The sequence below is a fragment of the Lepidochelys olivacea genome, assembly GCF_965140295.1.
Source record: "Lepidochelys olivacea isolate rLepOli2 genome assembly, chromosome: 27".
NCBI lineage: Eukaryota > Metazoa > Chordata > Testudines > Cheloniidae > Lepidochelys > Lepidochelys olivacea.
Window position 1 is genome coordinate 18970767 of NC_140437.1, and position 21313 is coordinate 18992079.

The 21313-nt window shown below is 44.4% G+C and overlaps 2 protein-coding genes across 7 annotated transcripts in view; one reads left to right on the top strand and one right to left on the bottom strand.

The window, feature by feature from the left end:
• The window catches only part of BRCA1 (BRCA1 DNA repair associated), a 50827-nt gene extending 43571 nt beyond the window's left edge, over nucleotides 1–7256 (bottom strand). For both annotated transcript variants that reach the window (XM_084616008.1, XM_084616009.1), the window contains exons 1-2: nucleotides 7188–7256; nucleotides 4667–4766 (exon numbers count right to left, since the gene is read on the bottom strand). In XM_084616008.1, the coding sequence (XP_084472134.1) occupies nucleotides 4667–4746 (80 nt within the window). In that variant the 5' untranslated portion in view covers nucleotides 4747–4766; nucleotides 7188–7256. The remainder of the gene's footprint in view (nucleotides 1–4666; nucleotides 4767–7187) is intronic.
• Nucleotides 7257–7442: 186 nt separating this feature from the next.
• NBR1 (NBR1 autophagy cargo receptor) overlaps nucleotides 7443–21313 on the top strand; it is a 28949-nt gene continuing 15078 nt past the window's right edge. For 3 of the 5 annotated variants that reach the window (XM_084615481.1, XM_084615477.1, XM_084615478.1), the window contains exons 1-9: nucleotides 7954–8074; nucleotides 9559–9669; nucleotides 12987–13049; nucleotides 14419–14437; nucleotides 15223–15245; nucleotides 16058–16276; nucleotides 18553–18627; nucleotides 19789–20006; nucleotides 21044–21208. In XM_084615481.1, coding sequence (XP_084471607.1) covers nucleotides 7964–8074; nucleotides 9559–9669; nucleotides 12987–13049; nucleotides 14419–14437; nucleotides 15223–15245; nucleotides 16058–16276; nucleotides 18553–18627; nucleotides 19789–20006; nucleotides 21044–21208 — 1004 coding nt within the window. In that variant the 5' untranslated portion in view covers nucleotides 7954–7963. The other 2 variants (XM_084615479.1, XM_084615480.1) reach the window with 2 other exon arrangements.

Consider the following 21313-nt stretch of genomic DNA (forward strand, 5'->3'; position numbering starts at 1 on the left):
GGCTGTTACTCTGAAACCTCTTTCCACAAGGGGTCAGAGTGGAACACTGGGAATACAAGCCTTCCCTATACCAATTCTATTCTACTCAGGTTGTTATGTGGCCCCCATCACTGCAATATGAGCATTTTCCAGAAGTCCAAGTGATATGACTAGCATCTGTCAGGTGTGATTATCTTTTTCTCCCAAGGGGAAACTGTGTGTGTGGAGTGGTTTATTCTATTTTTAAAAATTATTTATTTATATCAATTGAATGTAAGTACATTGTGCTGTGTATTGACATTAGCAAAAGCAAGGTCAAAGATGTGAACACTGCATTTAGAGCAGAAGGTGGAGATGGCTGTGGTTGTTCTTAGTTCCTGTGGGAGTCTGTTCCAGTCTTGGATAAAGCCCCCTGTGAAAGTTCTGTCTCCTGTACAAATGACCTTTATCTTTGCTCTGGATAGTTCCATTGAACCAGAGAAGCAGCGCTTTCATCTGTAGTCCTCGTCCTAGAGTTTTAGGGATCTTTTAAATATCCTGGACTCAAACCATTTAGGACTGAGTCCTTGAATTGAGATGGTAGTATATGGTGAGCCTCTGAAAAGAGCAGAAGACAAGTTTGATGTTTTTGCAGTAGCTCATGTTGCTGGGGAGATGGGTTGCCACATTCCATACTGGTTGTAGTTTCCAGAGGGCCAACAGCTTCATTCCCAATTAGACAGCATTCCTCTAGCCTGCTGAGATGAGACCCAATCTCCTAGAACATGTGACTTGCAGATGCTACTTAGAGTTTGTGAGGAACATAGAAGCACTCCTAAACTGTGCACTGAATAGTCCAGTTGCACAACTTTAATTAATAGAGACTGCACCATGCTGGAAACTCCTCAAAAAGTGCACTATGATTATGATAGGTTTCAGAGTAGCAGCCGTGTTAGTCTGTATCCGCAAAAGGAAAAGGAGGACTTGCGGCACCTTAGAGACTAACAAATTTATTTGAGCATAAGCTTTCGTGAGCTACAGCTTACTTCGTCAGATGCATTCAGTGGAAAATACAGTGGGGCGATTTTATATACACAGAGAACATGAAACAATGGCTGTTACCATCACTCTCGTTACAGTGTATATGGTAACAGCCATTGTTTCATGTTCTCTGGGTATATAAAATCGTCGGATGCATTCAGTGGAAAATACAGTGGGGTGATTTTATATACCCAGAGAACATGAAACAATGGCTGTTACCATACACACTGTAATGAGAGTGATGGTAACAGCCATTGTTTCATGTTCTCTGGGTATATAAAATCGCCCCACTGTATTTTCCACTGAATGCATCCGACGAAGTGAGCTGTAGCTCACGAAACCTTATGGCTCAAATAAATTTGTTAGTCTCTAAGGTGCCACAAGTCCTCCTTTTCTTTTTATGATTATGATGGTTCTCATGTCTTGACTAGATTAACTCAAAGCTCTGAAGCAAACAGACAATCCCTGCTTGGATACAACCCTACTGCTTTTTGAGATACAGCACATAGAGCAGAAATCAATGTTATTGGAAAGCAAGTTCTAGCTAGGGTACCACATCCTCATCTAATACCACAGATCTGGAATAATTACATTCCAGCACAGTAATTATAACCCAAAACAGGCGGACATCCTGCAAACAAACTCAGAACACAGGAAAATTCCAACATAAAATAATAATTTTAAAAAACAAAACAAACAAAACAGGATTGAAACCATTCTTGTAGTTTGTCTTGCAAACACTGACTAACAGGCTAAGAGAGACATTTCCTCCTCTGCCACATCTTTTACTAAAATGGCTCATTGCACTGTGTTCAGCATCTTATTTTTCAGGATGACATGTTTCATAAAGAACATTCACACACCCACCTTTGGATTGGTGAAGGCTCATAAAGACAGGACCTGCCCAATCAGTGAATGATATTACTAAGCCCCTCATTTTCCATCCAAAAATCCAGTACATACTATGTTTTAATAGGAAGTAAGGACTTCAAAGATGTCCTACCACCAACCCACCTTTTCCATCCCCCAATCCCACACATAAGCAACCATCGCTAGAGGGAAGATATGAAATAAGTTTCTAAGCAGGACAGAGGGAAAGGAGTAAGAGCAAAAGAAAATCAGAAAGGGATTAGAAAAACGATTCCACTGGGGACAGTCCTTTGCCACACTGTGATCTTTAGCATAACAGTTAAATTCCATTTCCGCTACCTTTCAAAACTAAGTTATGGCACACTGGCTGGAATCATACATTTCTTGTGAGCATGGGCAGACAAGGTCAAAATAGTCAAATCTGCTCTAGCCTCAGTACAAAAATAAAAGAAATACATGGAGTAGGGAATTACAGTAGCAAAATCCACCTGGTGCAGAAAGAAACATTCAGTAAATAACTTGGCTTTAATCATTTTAACTCTTTCAGCTGTTCTTAAGACAGGACTGGCTTCAAAACTTTAACTCACTTTTGATCCTGAATCCTTTGTTGTTGTGGCTTTGAGACACGCTCCTAAGGGATTTACTTGAACCGTTTCCAGGCTTTAGCCATCTTAAAGTCAGCAAGTACAACCTACCTTCAACATGTGGAAAAATTTCCCTTTATTTAGATAAAATGTCCTACACCTAGGCAAGCATGGTGTTAGCAGGCCGAGTCATGTTGCGAAAGCCTTAAGGGCTTCACAGTTCTTGTATCCACATCAGGAGTTCAGATCATTCAGAATCCCAGAATCTCAGAAATTAGCAGCATGTAAGAACAGGCTAAGTATTTTCTGTTCACTGCTACCATTCTTCTTTCAACAGCTGCCACAGAAATGGATTTCAGCTCAATGAACTCAGTGAATAATGTAGAGAAGAATAACATACTATATAAACTTTGCCAAGTACCACAATGACTCCAATTAAAAGGCTACATCAAAATGACTTTTACTTGGTCAAAGCAAATAAAGCAGTTTCTGCTGCAAAAGAGTCTAAATAATAATTGGTAATAGCAAAATCTACAGCAATAGTAGTCAAAAAAGCAGCATCAGCATTAACTCTCATTCCTGCATCCTTAATTTTTATGAGTCTCCTAACTTTTAAAATTGATTATTTGCTAGAGTAATAAAGAAAGAACATTACACTTTTATGACTCAGATTCTCATGAAAATGCAAAATAAATGGACCCAACTTCCACAGTATCCATAGCTTTTTGCTCACTTTATAATTACCACCATGAGAGCTTAGTAAGTTTTGTAAAATCCCAGAAGTATTTTTTAGTATTGCCATCTACTGTTTCTCTGCCTTAGTGGTTCTTAAGTTAGACTATGCATTTTTCCATGGCTTATTATCTAGCAAATATGCTGCTCGCTTTAAGAATCAAATCCATGTTGCCTCTCAGAGTTCTCCCATCAATGAGTAGGTGATTGCACTGGGCAAAACTCTCCCCTCAGACGAGATATTCTACTGTCATTTGTACTGTTGCATCTGAAGAAGTGGTTTTTTACCCACGAAAGCTTATGCCCAAATAAATCTGTTAGTCTTTAAGGTGCCACCAGACTCCTTTTTGTTACCGTCATTTAAGGAGCTCCATACACATATGGAGAACAGAACAGGGTAGAAAATGAGCACCAGGCAAACCTGAAAGCAAAACCTTGACAACTGTGTTGGATTATATTTTCTCTCTGAGCAATTATGACCTTTTAATATTTGCCGCTCTCAAATGGTTCGCTATTTATTGTCATAACAAATCATGCAGTGATTCAGATATTTACCAAAGAAGCAGCAGGATTATTACACCCTAAATGCTCCAGAAGAGGCAGTACAGTGACACTTGAGTCATCATAAAGTTTCCACGGTATGCATCCGATGAAGTGAGCTGTAGCTCACGAAAGTTCATGCTCAAATAAATTGGTTAGTCTCTAAGGTGCCACAAGTACTCCTTTTCTTTTTGCGAATACAGACTAACACGGCTGTTACTCTAAAAGAATATAGAGTCTTCTACACTGTGGTTTTACAATGGAAGAGATTATACTATAACATGTCCACTGCAGTTAGGCCACCTCATTTTCTAGTCACTGGGGCAAAAGCGAGATGTTAAGCTTGTTTAAAACTCAACTCAGACCTTTCATCCCTGAACTGTTTGCTATTAAATGCAAAATCTACCACATATGTGGTTCTTAGAAATTAAGAGTCTGTCCTAAGTTCATCAAGAATTCTGAATTTCCTGGCTTTAACTCTGACCCTTAACATTTTAACATCCTGCTTGTTTTAAAGGACTATGTACCTTGTGTAGAGACAAACAGGCTGGATCCAGGCTCTCTCACAAGCAGCACTTGGATCCAGCCAGTGCCAGTTTTTTTCCCCCACTACTGAATAGTTAAGGGAGGTTCATGCTTCCTCGTTAATAAAGGCAGGATTTGTTAGAACACGTTTGTTGCATGTATCCAGGTGCTGTTTTTAACTCTTCATGCTTAGATCCGAGCAGATGCAAATATTTTCTCAATAAGCTCTCTGAGATACGGAATGCTTGGACCTCACAAAACCCAAATATTCATTATCCAAATGGCCCCAACTATTCTGTGTGTTTTTCTGGCTGTGCGTAGAGTAAGTAATGTTTGAATACAAGAAAAAAAAGTTAATAAACAATGTGTCATAATTCACTGCATAGTATGAAGTCCAGATTATTCTCCTGACATACCATATTGGGCACTCCAAGTTCTTCTGCATAGCCAAAAGCACACTTTGCACATCTCCAATGGCAGCCACAGACGAGTCCATTCCTCAATTCCAAACACAATCTACAAAAACGAAATGTCATTGCAATTTATTCTGGCACATAATCTCTCATTCACATTTGCCTGCAATGTGACCATTACTACATTAATATGTACTATGTAGCATGTATTAGGCTCCTCAGAGAATTTCATGGATCCTTGCTCTAAAGAGTTTACAACTGACAATTTCGACTTGACATTACATATGAAGCTGACCACAGAGGAATAGAGTAGTGTGGGGTAAAGTAACAGAAATAAGATCATATGGAGACTCAGCGAACTCATGTACACTTCTTGATGAACAACTTTTTTTTCAAGCTTTCATTTAAAATATGACTTAGTTTATTTCTTTGAGGCTTTGGGGCAGATGTGAGTCTTTAGGAGGGACCTGGATTCAGCGAGGGTAATGCCTTAGTGAATAGGTTTCAGCTGAGTTTTCTAGACACAGAAGGCAGCATAGAAAACAGCAGAGATTTATGTGAGAAGTCAAAAGCTGGCATCACTGGTGGACAGAACAGATTAGGACATGAAAGTAGACTATATTAAAGATATAGGGAGGAACCGAATCTCAGTCTTGAAGGTCAGAATTTGACCTTAATATGCAGAGGGATAGTGAACAAGTACAGGGCTTTCAGAGTTATGGGAAACATACTGTTACCCATAACTCTGAAATGGGTGAGGTGCACGTCAAGAAGAGGAGGCTAGAATAGTCAAAGCAGGAAATGGTTAGGGTATGCACAAGTATCTTAGGCTATGCCTACACTGCGCACTTTACAGCAGCACAGCTGTGACACACTACAGCCATGCCGCTGTGAGGTACGCAGTGTAGCTGCTCTTTGTCGGCTGGAGAGAGCTCTCCTGCCGACAAAATAAAAACACCCACAACGAGGGTAGCTTTGTGGGCAGGAGAGCGTCTCCCACTGACAAAGCGCTGTCCACGCTGGTGCTTTTCATCCGTAAAACTTTTGTCGATCAGGGGTGTGATTTTTTTCCACACCCTTGACTGGCAAAAGTTTTACCAATGAAAGTGCAATGTGGACATAGCCTTAGTTGTGAGGAGGCCCAATCCTGAGCTCCACTGACTCATGCTTCCAGGATCAGGGCCTTGCACATGAACAGTTTCCAGAACTAATGAAAAGCTAAATAGCCATAGATTTACATAAAACATTTAATATTTCTTACATTAACTTGCAGAAAGCATGATAAATTATCTGATAATGGTAGTTGACATAGTAGAGTTGGAATCTGGAAAACCTATTAGATCACACAAGGAATAAAATCAGCTTTTGGAGTTATGAGTATCAGGGCAAGAGTATACAAATCAAAATTGAATGAAATCAGTTTAGATCTTACAAGTATGGGCTATTCAAATAATGTGCAGTTAGAGACCAGAAACAAAACATGATATAGTCACAGTGAGCACTCAGCAGCAAAAGCAGGTGACACTTGCAGAAGCTCAGATTAGTGTTAGCCTGAAGGATCAGATCTAGATTTTGAACCAAAAGGACACTCTGTGCCACCTTATTCAAGGATGGCAGTTTCCAGGTCTGAGACTTTTCACTTGAAAGGGATTATTGCATAGACTCAGTTCTGAAGCTCAGACAGATGGGGGCAGCAATGTCTTTACTTTTGTCCTTGCTTCAGTGTAAATTTAACACAGAAAAACCCAAGGGAGAATCAGCCAGAGCGCAAGAGGCAGACAGCCTAGCACTGTCCTCAGAAACAGAACAGTTGAAAGGAGGGATAAACCCAAGGGATAAACCCAAGAGCAATCACAACAGCCCGTCATTTAAAGAGAATGAGTGTGTCGACACCCCAGAACCACAACAGTGGGGGTCCTCCCTCAGACAACAATAGCCCAATGCAGCCAAACCAAGAGAGTGTAATAGTTCCCCAGACAGAGCTCTCTCCTGCTCCTACTCACTACACCCCGGGCCCTGTCACGCCATGCCCCTTACCCCCAAACCTTGTCAGCTAGGGGCTTATCCCTCCAGATCACCCCCCACCCTAAACCTTGCCAGAATCAAGCCTACCCCTTGCATCAGCTTGTCCCCTAGCCCCCAGAGGTCCTGCCTTGCACATCTCCCCCAGCTCCTAAGCCTTGCCAGTTTAGGGCCCTACCCCCTGCCCCAGGGCCCTGCCCCACACATGCACCCCCATCCCCAAACGCTGCCTGCGCCCTGTGCCACCCACAAGCCCTGCCAATTAAGGGCCTCCCCTGCCCCAGGCCCTGCCCCACCCATGAGTCCTACCAGTTTGAGGCCTACCCCACACATGCACTCCACGCCCGAGCCCTGCCAGCTTGGGGCCTACCCGTCCCGGCCCATACACTGCCTCTTTCCTTTCCCCCACCCCAGGCGTTACCCCCCGCCCTGCCCACCACCCCACACACCCCCCCTCCGGCCCTGACACCCTCCCCCACCCCTGCTCCTCTCGCACACTCACTTTCCAAACTTCTCACGCCTCAGTCGCTCCGAAGGCATTTCGCGCCCTTTCCATCACCTAGGAAACCACCGCACCTAAGCAGCCAATCACACGTTTCAGTTCGCGTCACGTGGGGAGAAAAGTTTCTCCTTATTGGCTCCACTACAGCCACATGACTGTTCGCGCACCCAGAAGTGAGGGTCACGTAGGGTAGACGAACAGCAGCTGATTGGCTGTGCTGCCCCATGTGACCTTTGGGCTTGTTTATTCCGTCACGGGCGTAAAGCAAGCTGTGAGGCCTGCCGTTCGAGCAGGCCTGGATTCCCTCACCGAGCGGGGCCATGTTTGGAGCTAGGCCCAGCCTAGGAGGTACATGCCGCACCAACAAGGACTACGACTCCCAGCATGCACTGCGCAGGCCAGGCCCTCTGGGGAGTGGTGTATGCTGGGAACTGTAGTAGCCAGAGTGAGGCATCCTGGGAGTCGCGGTTCCGGGTGAGGTGGGGAACGTCGGGCGCTGGCCTTTGGGGAGACGACGCTGTGCGTGCCGGGAGTTGCCGTCCTCAGGCGGCTGCATGCCGGCAGCGGCACTTCACCCCGGAAGTGGAGGGTGTCGGAAACCGCTCCGCCCCGGACCCAGCCTCCCGCTCCCGTCTTGTTTATTGTTATGGTCCCCAAAAACGTGGCTCCACCCCTCATGGTGGAGACCAATCAGAAGGAGGAAGGTTGTGAGTGGCAGGCGCGCGGACCAATCGGGCGGCAGTAAACGGTGCGGGGCTAGGTGAGGTGAATCCGCCATGTTAGGAGCCTCTCTCGCGACAGGGAGGAGCGAGCGGCGCCGGGAGCCTCCCCCTGCCCAGGGTCCCGCGGAGCGGTCCCCCGTCCCCGCCGGGAGCGGCCGCAGGCGGGTAAGGACCCCCAGCGGCGGGGCGGCCCGGCCCGGCCCCGGGGCAGACCCTTGAACGCCGAGCCGGCTCCCCGACCCGCCGCCCGTGCCCGGGGCGGGTCACGGGCCGCTCTCCCTGCAGGCCCCCGGGCTGTCCGCGCCCCTTGGCTGGCAGCGTCACCCCCGGCCACGTACGTGGCTGTCCGGCCCGGGGTCGGCCCGCGGGCCTCGACTGGCCCCTCGGCCCGGCCAGCTCTGCCCCGTGCCCTGGGCCCGGCCTGACCCTCTGCCCCCCAGCCGCCTCTGTGCCCTCTGCCGAGCCCGTCACCGCTTTCGGCCCCCGGGCGCGGACGGGGCGCTGCGCTCTCGCGTCCTGGCCGCCCGCGTGTCCCTCCCCTGGAGTCAGGCCCCCTCTCTGCCTTGTGGGGGTGCCGAGCTCCGGTCGCTGCTGTCCCAGAGACCGCTCAGCTCCTGAAAGCTGGGTTCTGGGCGTCCGGGTTTGAAAGGAGTGGCCTTGGCTTTAAATCCTATCGAGGAGCTGGGCAGCCCTCTCACCGCTGGCATCCGCTGTAGGGCAGCTTCCCCTGGAAATTGGCCTGGGAGCAGACTCCCGGACCGCAGGCGGCCTTGCCTAGTGCTCTAAGCAGGCTCTAGCAGCAATGGGATTAATAAAAAGAACAGGAGGACTTGTGGCACCTTAGACACTAACCAATTTATTAGAGCATGAGCTTTCGTGAGCTACAGCTCACTTCATCGGATGCGTTCAGTGGATGAAGTGAGCTGTAGCTCACGAAAGCTTATGCTCAGATAAATCTATTAGTCTCTAAAGTGCCCCAAGAACTCCCGTTCTTTTTGCGAATACAGGCTAACACGGCTGCTACTCTGAAATGGGATTAATGCAAGTTCTGCAAAACCTAGATATTGTTTCCTGCTTCTCACAAATGTATTGACTAAAAAACAGAGTGTCAGAAAAACTTGGTTACCTTAAGCACAGAGAAAAGCTGTGTGGACATCGCCTGAAAGGGCAGTGATGCACGCACTCAGCTGTGTGATCGATCAATCAATCATGAATACATCCTAGCCCACTGAGGACTGAGAGAAGGAGTTGCTGCTAGTCACCTGACTCTAGGTTGCAATGTAAATAGTTGTTGGAAGAGGTGTAGCAAATTTCCAGGATTGACATGGAGCCAAGACTCTGTTTGAACTCTCTGTTGGGTGGCCAATTTGTGAAGAGAAATGGCTGACAATTCGTGTGTCCTTTGTGTGAACAAACCTGTCATTTCTAAAGGCAAAGTATTGTTAATTCCTGGACTAACAAAAGTGCTGCAAGCATTTCAATTAAGATCACCTCTGTTGTTTTAACCATCTTTGTTCAAACCTTAAATATTAAGGACTAAATTCACAATTCCAGTGAAGTCAGTGGAGTTGCATTCAGTTTCCCCAGAAGAGGATTTGGCCTGAAGTGTCTTAACATATTTTAGGGTAACAGTCTTTCTTTTTCCATAGCCCCACAGCATGGAGCCCCAGGTAAACCTCAGTGTGACTTTTAGAGGTGAGACTCAGAGTTTCCTGGTTTCAGATTCATCAAACACTACCTGGGCTGATGTGGAAGCCATGGTGAGTTTTGGAATTGTATTGATGGATCCTGTATACTAAACTTTTATAGAAATCTAGGAATTAAAGAACTTTTATTTTTAATATAGGCAATTGTATTTCTTTTGAGAAAAGCAAATTAAAGGGAATGTTAAAATAGATCAGTGGTTCCCAAGTTTGTTCCACCGCTTGTGCAAGGAAAGCCCCTGCCGGGCCGGTTTGTTTACTTGCCAAGTCCGCAGGTTCGGCCGATCGCAGCTCACAGTGGCCGCAGTTCACTGCTCCAGGCCAAAGGGAGCCGCTGGAAGCGGCGCAGGCTAAGGGACATACTGGCCGCCACTTCCAGCAGCTCCCTTTTGGCCTGGAGCAGCGAACCGCGGGCGATCAGCTGAACCTGCTGATGCGGCAGGTAAACAAACCGGCCTGGCAGGGGCTTTCCCCCGCACAAGTGGCGGAACAAGTTTGGGAACCACTGAAATAGATAATTGCCACTGTGAAGAAGTTCTTAAAGTTCGTTTTATTGATGCAGTTAAACACAGGGTCCTCTAAATTTCATTAAGCTATTAGCTATGTCTATGCTACATATTTCTTCCAGCGTAGCTGTGTTGGTCAGGGATGCGAAGAGAAGCATCTCTGGTCAACGTAGCTGTGCCCATAGAAGCCCCTAGCGTAGATGCAGTTATACTGGCAAAACTGCACATTTACTGGTGTATTTTGTTTTCTTTAGTGGTGGCAGTATGGTAAAAGTGCAGCTTTGCTGCTATAAACTGCATCCACACTAGGAGCACATGGCTGATACAGTGTAGACGTGGCCTTAGTAAACTTAATCTAAAACTCAGGTTGCCTTGAATACTAATCCAATTTGGTTATGTTATTTGAAAATCATAGTGAAGTTCTTATGTTTGATTAATCGGTGAAAACTTTAAAAATGAAGCTTCTCTCCCTTTCCTTTTCAGCTTTAGGAGTCATAATCATGCTATCATCTGTTTTTTGTCTCTTCGTCTCTCTAAATCTCACCCCCTTTTTATCATTGATTGTGTTTTCTAAAATTGGTTGCAACTGGCTAGTTTTGGGGTGAAATTATATTTTATTGTGAAAGTTGGAATCTTTCATTTGGCTTGTCTGAAAGTAAGAGGTAATGTCTCCATATCCTGTTCTTTTCCACAGCACTAACAGTTACTAAGGATTCAAATTTAGGCATTTTCTACTATCAAATGCACTGTCTTGTCCTCAACTTCTTAATTCTCTTCCCTACCAAAATAGACATAAGGAAATAATGTACCTTAATAAGAAAAGGAGTACTTGGGGCACCTTAGTTTCCACGGTATGCATCCGAGGAAGTGAGCTGTAGCTCACGAAAGCTCATGCTCAAATAAATTGGTTAGTCTCTAAGGTGCCACAAGTACTCCTTTTCTTTTTGTGACTACAGACTAACACGGCTGTTACTCTGAAATGTACCTTAGTGGTTCTCTGCCTTGGCTCTGACTGGTTCTCCTGAAACTTGATCTTTGTTCTGAGGTGCAGTGGAAATGCTGACATGAGTTATCAGCTTCTTGTTATGTTAGTGCTCTTTTATGGACTGGTTTACCTTTTGGACGCAAGTGCTTATCTTGCATATAAGCTGTGTGTGTGGACTCTCACAATCACTTGTACCAATCTGTATATCATATACGTTAGGTGACTGGTCACTGAAAAGTGTTAGCTTGGATTTGCATTTCCAACATTTTATAGTTAAATGCTTTCACTGGCATAGCTGTCTGGGAGAGTTCACAATTCCATTAGCCATAGCAGAAATAATGCACCAAATTCTTTTCCACCTGCAATAACTTCCCATCTTTTTCCTTTTTGATTTGTTTATGTTCTTCTTGACATAATGGGCAGTTATCCGCTTACATCTCTACTTTCAATCACTATATAAGACTTGGCTATGATCTTTGAATGGTGCATCTTGGGAGAGGGCCCTGCTTCACAGCTCTCACTCATCCTTGTATTCAGGAACTAAACAGCTCTAACTCCCTTGAGAGCTGCACTGTAATACTCTGGGAGGAGTTGTAGTTCAGATTCAGAATACTTTATTGGCATGACAAGCTATTCCGATGTTTCTAAAGGGAAGGAAAGGACAGGACCATCAGGTCTGTACTCCCATCTCCTACTCACACCGGGAGTGAGGGACATGAGTCAATTTGCAGTGCTTCCTATAGCTCCACTGAGATACTTGAGTGCTGGGGCAGATGCTCCAAAACATTCAGTATTGCAGCCTCTCAACGGGGAGCTTTGCAGATAATTTATTGATAAAATGGCAATGATAAACCTGCAGAGAGGGATTCTATTAGGAGTGCTGAGACCACTGTTCAAAGGTACTGATTCTGGGGTATATTCTTGAGGACAACTGCATTTATTGGCCTGATCCGCTACACTGATTGTAGTTATTTCACTGGAGAGTTGCTCAAGTTCTCAGGAAACTACAGTATAAGAAACTCAGGTTTCATGTGTCTTCCGTCCCCACTGGTTGTCTCTACTAGGTTCAGAATTGCAGAAAACTGGCCCATATGTAATTATTCCTCATGTCAAGTAGAGAGATTTGAATCTGCTACGGGAAAGAAAAGGATTGTTTACTTATTTAAATTTCATAATTTTGGAAACATACATGGACCTCAAAGACTTATCGCAATAAGAAGCATCTGCCTGTGTTTATGGCTCATTTGGAGCCATTCAAGGTCTTCTGCTAATGCAAAATACAGAATGGCTGCATGGAACCATTTTCTTGAATCTGAAACACTTGAAATTAGAGATTCTGTGTGGTCCCACAGAGCAGAGTATCAGGTAGTGGGTAATGCAAGAGTAAGGTACTTTACTCTGAGTGCTTATGTGGCTTCAGTATCTGGAAACCCAAGGGGACAAGTAAAGCAGGTATGTCAAATAAAGGCTCTTCAGGAATAAACTGTCTCCTGATTGCTTGTTGGTGTAAAAGTGCAGGTGCTTAAAAATAGTTTGCCTCAGCCTTTCTTTACTGCAGGGTGTTTACACAGAATAGGACCATTAACCTTGTGTAAATCCCGTTTCAGTGGAAAGGTTGCTGAATGAAGCTTGGGTTAGGTGCATATTAACTAACGAAGAAGGGATCAAAGGGGAGTATTGCCCTTGGTCATGATAGGTATTTAAATTGTGTAAGGCCTAGAGAGGGATGTAATTTGACTGCAGAAAAATGGATTTCATAAAACTTGATTGATCTCAAATGAGAGACAATGGGAGGGGAGAGTTTAACAGTCTCCCCTATTAATAACTATGACTAACTGAGAATGACCATGTTCCTGTCTCACTCTTTGTAATTTTACTTGCAGGTGAAAGTTTCATTTGATCTAAGCAACATTCAGATCAAATACATGGATGACGATAATGATGAGGTACTTATGTTAGTGATTCCTGTTGTGTCCCCGTCCCCCCAATCCATCTCTCCCCTCCCCCCCGGAAACATTAGTGTGAGGCCAGTAAGTTGATGGTTTGTAGCTGCTAGACAGGTCAGAGTTAATTCCTTTTGGAACTCTGCAGCTCCACATGGAGGATTCACTTTGCTGGTTTCCCCTCTTGTAAAATGAGATGTTCCTGTTAAAAAAAAAAAAAAATGGAAAAATGCAGTCCTGCTGCCATCTCCCATGGCCTAGTGAAAACCTATAGTAGTTCCATGCTGTTATGTGGGAGGGATGTTCCTGTTCCTGGAGACTCACAGGGTTGTAGCTACTTGTGTTGTCAGCCACTGCAAAGCCCTAGCTCCTTAGTCCATGCCCTTTCTCATGGAAAATTTAGGCTTATTTCTATGACGTGAAGCATTCAAATTCTTTGCATGTCTTATTCAAACTCCATGATCTCTGTGAAGTGATGCTTCCCTTCTGAGTGAGTAAATTGCCTATTTGTAATTATTGTTTTTGGGTAACTAGCTGCATAGCATAACCTGACCCACTCACTGCCTCTCAATATATAGTTAGAGATCACAGTAAAACTCTCAGAAAGCTCCTGAACACTACCCCTGTTGGATAGCTCACAGCTGCTCTTGTATGCTGGGAGAAAAGCAAACACTTCTGGAAGCTTTGAGGAAAGCCCTTTTTGGTACTTTAACAAACAGATCAGTATTGTGTTGTCTCCAGAAAAAGATTACAGGAATGGAGTCTCCCTTTATCATTTAAGGCACACCTATGAAGACTAGGTGCTCTCTTGTTAAACTTCATTCCAAAATGCTAACTGATGACTCATTGCCCAGGATCTTCAAAATCAACAGTCTGTAGTGATGAAATAGGATCTATTTTATGCAACGGATTAATAACTTTTCTGTGCACACTTACTAATCAGGCAAACTGTAGGAGATGGGGCTGGCTTGTGTCTAATTCAGTTGAGCATTACACCTTGAAAGGTAATAGGTTTCTGTCAATGGCCCAAAGACACGGATGGAATCTTCTCCAACTTGCTTCTCGTAGACAGGATTGTGTTTGTGTTCTAGTAGTGCCTTGAGGCCTCAGCTGGGGATTGGTATACAAATCTAGTAGAAAGACCCAAAGAGCATACAATCTATGTTAATAACAAGATGCAGCTGGATGAAATAACACCTGGGTGGAGATTGAGAATGAGGTAACAGAAGTAAGACCGTGTTTCTGAAATTCTGAATAAGAGAATTTTATTTGAAAATAAATTTTCAAATGTAGTTGTTGGAACATATGGGGAGTAATAATAGGAAATATTAATGACATGATGGCTTTTGCTCACTATTATTTCTCTTCACAGGTCTCTATCAATAGCGAAGGTAAGGTATTACTTTGCTTTTCATACTTGGTTTATTATTTTTAGTAAAGTAATAGCTCTGCTTAAGTTTCTGGGGAAATGTGGTACTGCTAGGCCGTGCCAATTCAGGGCATCTCAGTGGTGAAGAGGGAGGGTCTGGGCTTCTGAAAATCTATAGCACTGCTAGTCTTAAGACTCCCCTTTTAACCATCCTTCTGGTGTCTCCCTGACTTATTAACTTTGCTGGAAGCTATGTAGAGAGATGGTTTTTAAATTGTTAAAAGGCTTGTGGAGTGTTGGCTAGTTCTGTTGCTCTCATGGAATTGTCCTGCTTTTGTTCTGTGTGAGTGGCATCTGATCATTCCTCCCCCTAAAGTTCCCTGGATGGGGAATCCATGCTTGGGTGCTGGTTGCTGGCTTTATCATGTTCCTTGCTCAAGCTCTTCACAAATGAAGGGCTGTTTGGTCCATCAAGGCTGCTGATGTCATGAATTTCTACCTGGGTAGGTCCTGACGCTCAGGTCTTCTGCGGAGTTCTAAGGGTTTTTTGGTGATCCATTGGCTGGTTGTATGGGAATTATGAGAAATGAGTAGAAATGAAGGGAGAAATTTTACATTGCCAGATTGCAGATGCATATACCGTCTTTTGTGCTACTTTGTAAATTGCAGAAGGCCCTTTAAATGCTATCGTGTCCCTGAGGAAGAGCAACCACTTCCTGACACAGGAACCCAAATAGCACATGCTAAATGCCCCATGTTATGTCTAGGACATGGAAGTATTCACGCATTTCTTCTTTTTTCTTTTAGAGGAATATGAAGAAGCTCTGAAGGTAACTGGTCCCTGTAACGTTTTCTGATATCTTCAAAAATCTCTATAATGGAAATCCACATAGTGCTGGATTTTTCTCAGGCTATCTGGCATGTGGGGAATCAGAACAACCTGGTTGTAAAGTTTTCTAGTTTTAGATGCTAGTTTGAAGACTTTATTAGAATAGTTCTTCCAGGCCAAAATATTGTTACACTGACTTCCCAAATGTTTCCCATCTTAAAAAACAAAACAATATTCAGAGAATGCAAAAGAGACTCCGACGCATGGTCTTCCAGGCTCTTAAGGGCCTTACCACATACAAGCTCCAGTCCTGCATTCCTGAGTAATGTAAACTACAGTGGTGATGAGCTCAGCTGCTGAATCTAAGGTTAATTTGTCAGAGCAGCTGTAAACAGTAAACCACTTGCTGTGTAACTAGCACAAGAAAAATCCTTTCATCACTTGGTTCAATTTTGAATTTCTGTTCTGGAAATAATGTTTAAATATTCAAGAACAAAAGAACTGTGAAGTAATCTCCTGACTGCTCCAGGGCTAAAGTTCTTCCTAGTCATCCTGTTTATCAGGTCAGATAAACTGCTCTGTTGTGGATTTAGCAAAACCTACAGAAGCTCTGTCTGCTTTCCGTTCCATTTATATTATGACTTTCTAATTATTTTATTTGGTAATAGAGACCAGCTGACTGTAGTCTGGCATGTCACTTGCTTTTTTGGCTTTTCTGTCATACCATTGTAGTATGTTTCTGTAGGAAAACTTGCTTGTTGCTTGTGAAATGGCAAGAATGGAAAGTGTATGTATCACGCACTGTTCACTTAGATTGCAGTTACACAAGGAAATCAGCTCCAAATGAAAGTGTATCAAGTAAACTCCCTTCCAAGTGAAACTTCGCATTCCTGTTCCACGCAAGTCTGTGAAAAAGCTGGGTTAGAAAAACTATCCATTCCCAAAGATGGAAAGAGACCTCTCTCACACTATTCCATGCTTGCTCAGGCCTTAGGGCAGGACTTAAAGGCTGAAAGGGAAACCACAGCACAGGTAGGATACAAAGCTGTATTGTTCAAAACAAATGATTTTGAAATGTTTCACTTGATAGCCTATTATTGCAGGCTGGTAGTCATCTACCTGTACATGAGATGGAGGCTTGAGTCAAAATTTTGCCCCTCAGTCACACTTGTTCAAACCCACTGAAATCAGTAAAGTTGATTGGATGTAACTGAGGAGGGATTTTTTTTTTGGTCCGATATTAGGATGAAGGAATCCTTAATGTCGAGGACGGGGTCTTAAACATTAGAAGAGGTGCGATTGTTAGATTCCTAAAGCCTTGATTCCCTCTGTAATTCTCAGCTACAAACTAGCGGCTCTCAAGTAATTTTCTCTAGCTTTCAGTGTGTAATTTTGCAGCTAATGCTAATAATGGAGGAAGCTTTCAGTAAACTTTTATCAGAGGGGTAGCCGTGTTAGTCTGGATCTGTAAAAGCGCCAAAGAGTCCTGTGGCACCTTATAGACTAACCGACTTATTGGAGCATTGGTATTCACCCACGAAAGCTTATGCTCCAATACGTCGGTTAGTCTATAAGGTGCCACAGGACTCTTTGCCAGTAAACTTCTAGTGTATGCAGACAGTGGCTTGCTTACGAGGCTTCCAGTGGTCTTCTAGGAGACTGAGCCCTGGTCTACACTAGGACTTTAGGTCAAATTTAGCAGCGTTAAATCGATGTAAACCTACACCCGTCCACACGATGAAGCCCTTTATTTCGACTTAAAGGGCTCTTAAAATCGATTTCCTTACTCCACCCCTGACAAGTGGATAAGCGCTTAAATCGGCCTTGCCGGGTCGAATTTGGGGTACTGTGGGCACAATTCGACGGTATTGGCCTCTGGGAGCTATCCCAGAGTGCTCCATTGTGACTGCTCTGGACAGCACTCAACTCAGATGCACAATTGTCTGCCGTTGCTCTGACACAGGGAGGGGCGACTGACGACATGGCTTACAGGGTTGGCTTACAGGGAGTTAAAATCAACAAAGGGGGTGGCTTTACATCAAGGAGTATTTCAGGCAGGGCTTCACGGAGGGTTCCAATAAGAAATAGTGCACCTAAGTTATTGTTCCTATTGGAACAAGCAGGTTGGTCTGGCCTCTGATACATGGCTAGATTTACCTCGCTGCACCTTCTCTGTGAGTGACTGCAGTGTGACCTAGAGGAATGAGCCCCCTAGGCGGGGGGGGGGGGGGTTTGCAAATGAGTACAAAACAAATCTGGTCTATTTCTTGTTTTGATACACTCCATCTATCTCTTACATCTTTGGCAGCAGACAGTGCAGAAGGACTGCATGCCATCCACATCTCATGGCTGCTCGGCAGAAGATGGTACAATAGGACTGCTAGCCATCCTCATCTCTTGCCTGCCTGGCAGAAGATGGTACAAGAGGACTGCTAGCAATCCGTATTGCCTGCCTGCTCACCATGAGATGGTTCAATAGGACTGACTGCAGGACTAAAGAGAATGAACTGATCAAGTCACTCCAAATTTAGTCCCTGCGCCCATGTCTGCCCAGGTGCTCCTGATCGACCTCACAGAGGCGACCAGGAGCACTTCGGACATGACGATGATGACTACCAGTCCTACTGTACCGTCTGCTGGCATAAGGCAATGGGTTGCTGCTGCTGTGTAGCAATGCAGTACCACGTCTGCCAGCACGCAGGAGACATATGGTGACGGTGAGCTGAGCGGGCTCCATGCTTGCCGTGGTATGGCTTCTGCACGGGTAACCCAGGAAGAAAGGCGCAAAACGATTGTCTGCCCTTTCTTGCACGGAGGGAGGGAAGGGGGACCTGACAACATGTACCCAGAACCACCCGCGACAATGTTTTAGCCCCATCAGGCATTGGGATCTCAACCCAGAATTTCAATGGACAGCGGAGACTGCGGGAACTGTGGGATAGCTACCCACAGTGCAACACTCCAGAAGTCGACGCTTGCCTCGGTACTGTTGAAGCACTCCGCCGAGTTAATGCACTTAATGCACTTAGAGCATTTACTGTGGGGACTCACACACTCGAATACATAAAACCGACTTCTATAAATTCGACCTAATTTTGTAGTGTAGACATACCATAAACAGAGTTTCAGGGTGAAAGGTGTTTGAGGGGAATATGTTCTGAACTCTCCTGGCTGTTCATGGGGCTGGGGGGGAAGGGGAAAGGAATGTATTTGGAGTTGGGGTTTTTGCTGCTTAATCCCAAATTGATAGGAGATACATACAAGGAAATTATGTATTTAAGGTTTGCAATTTATTTTTGGCTCTACAGCAAAAGGTAAATCGCAACGAAGCTGAAGGAACCAATGAAAAGCCTCCAGAGTGGTTTACTAGCTACTTGGAATCAGTAAGTGTTTCCCTGGATCTTTGTCCTCTCAAAGGTTTATGTGAGACACTGTGGGGGATGCGGGGAGGATTTTGTTTCTTACAAGTATAGGTCTGGTTAATCTGGTTTCCTTAAAGCAGATGGCACTTGGCTTCTAAATATCAAGAAACCACTACAATTCTGTAATGTAGCTGTTGCCTAAGATATGGTCCACGCTGAAAGTTACAACTGCTCTATCCCTTGTCAAAGCTGGATTGTTCCTTGTTGAACATTTACAAATGTTTTCCAATCTGATTTTAAATAATCTTAGCTTTGACAAGGGTTGGAGTAGTTTAGGGATTCTCACTTTCCATTGGGAGACTGCCACAGTAGAATCCATGTTGCATTCCACACAGCCCTTAGGATCTCATGCTACTCATTGTCCGGAAGAACTTACATATAATATGGTGTCACTCTTAGAATGTCCTGTTTGACCAGTTCAACAGGTGTATCCCTCAGGGCTTCTTAAGACTTTGAACCACAACATAAACAGAACAATTAAGAGAGGCTAGGCCACTAAAGGTAACGCTTCCTAGGAGACCAGTGAGTAGAACATATAGACTGTTAACATGGATATTAATGTTGTTGTCGATCAGCTCCTTAATACACAAGCTCACAGGAGAGATAACTAGCCAGGAATAATCAGCTACTTCCTTCCTGAACTAATCCAAGTAATAATGATCCCTGTAATAATAGCACCACAAACTAAGCAGCCGCTTATTTATGAGGTAAGTAAAGATTCAGACTTTTAGGGATCTTCTAAAAATGAAGGCTGAAGACCTGCTTGCTGTCTGGGAAGATCCATGCAAACCCTGAGTTTAAGGGAAAATTCTAGACTTACCTAACTCCCAGAGTTACCTGACCTGCCTAGGAAGCTGTGCCATAGAGTCAGTATTTAGAATCTTCTGTTAGCTTTTCTGCTACAAACTTGATTCGTTAAAATAAGTGGTTTGGTATTTTGTAAAAAGCCAACTGGCTCTCTGAGGATGATACTCCACTGATTTCAGCCTGGAAGATGCCAAGAGAGGAAAAGGAATTAACAATGAACTTTTTGTCTTAAAAATTGGGGATATTGGGACTATGTGGACCAAAACCTAAAGTTGTCCAGGCAGGTGCCATTGGTGACCACCTTCTTTTCCTCAGTTTAGGGAACGAGTAGTTAAAGAAACTGTTGAGAAACTTGAGCAAAAACTAAGTGAGACGCTCATCCTTCATCATCGGCCCCCAGACTCATCCAGCAGCTCCACCGTAACACCACATCCCGCTCCAGAGACCCAGTCGACACAAGGCAGCCAGTGTGACTGGCTAATCTCCTGCGGCAACTGCCACACCCGGATTGTGGGGATCCGCTACCAGTGCAGGTACAGTCTGATGGCATCTGCTTGTTCAGAAGAGTGACACATCCATGTTGCATGCCTGTGCTTTATAGGATGAGAAATTGTTGGAACTTGGAAAAACCTCAAAAGTTTGAATCCACAAGGTGTGATCCTGGTCTCAGATGCCCCGTGTCCATTGCTGCATGTCTTGCATAATCAGCAACTGTTCCAGTACATGTGCTTTTGGTGATCTGGCAACTTTCCCAGTGGCATACGGGCCTAGATCGGAGATCATGAGGTCTTTCGTACATCGTTCTCTTGTGGGCCGTGATTGGTTACTAGGCTGGTGCACGTTTTTTTTCTCCTCTTCTTTTCCATCGCCACATGAGAATTCCAAGCCCTGAACCCTGCATTACAAATACATTTATAAGGATCATACTGATGGGTATCTAAGTGCTGTGCGATAACACACATCCCATAAAAAGGGGCAGCTGCCCTTTGAGTTCCTGTACAAATAAATACTTGGTTCTTTTATGGCCTAAATAGCAACTGTAGCAATTGACATAGTTCAATCTGATGTATATTTCCTCTGTCACTCAGAGCATACAGATTGAGATACTTCCACTGATTTCATTTCATCAGTACATCTGCTTTACAGCCCTGGGAGGCTGCTAAGAGCTCTGGTGTCCTGTCCCCTACACTGTATCATCCACTGTACTGCAGTATATTTTACAGAGAATTTTGCTTAGTCTTTCTTACCCTCTGTCGCAAAACAATCTGCAGTCAGTCACTCATAAGTTGAGTAAGGCATGTCTTAAGATGTGACACTAAAGAGGAAATGACTCAATGTCTTGGATGGGGTTGGCTTGGAAAGAATGTTCCCGATAGAGGTGGCTGCACAAATGATGGATCCGACCCCTGCTCCACACAAGTAGTCTTGCCTAATATGCAGAGGTTCTGATACAGTGATTTGCTGCTTTAGGGAGATGGGGGTGTTGCCCGTATGAGGGTGCGCGCGCGCGCACACACCCCGCTCCTTTATTTACCTTTAAGTAACCTGCTTGCCTTTACTTCCTTTGCAGTGTGTGCCCAGCCTACAGTATCTGTGAATCGTGTGAGGCGGGGACGTATGCACATGATCCTAATCATGTCTTGTTGAAGTTGCGGAGACCTGTTCTATGTGTCTCTGAGACCTACAGCGTTGGGCAGTTCTCCCCTCGTCTCCCTGCTACTCTGGAGCAAGTTAGGTAAATGCATAGCTGCCTCAGTTACACGGCAATGTTCTTCTGGTCTGCAGGAGGCAGTTTGAAAACGCCTATATTTGCAGTTTTGTTTAGGTTTTTATGACTTCA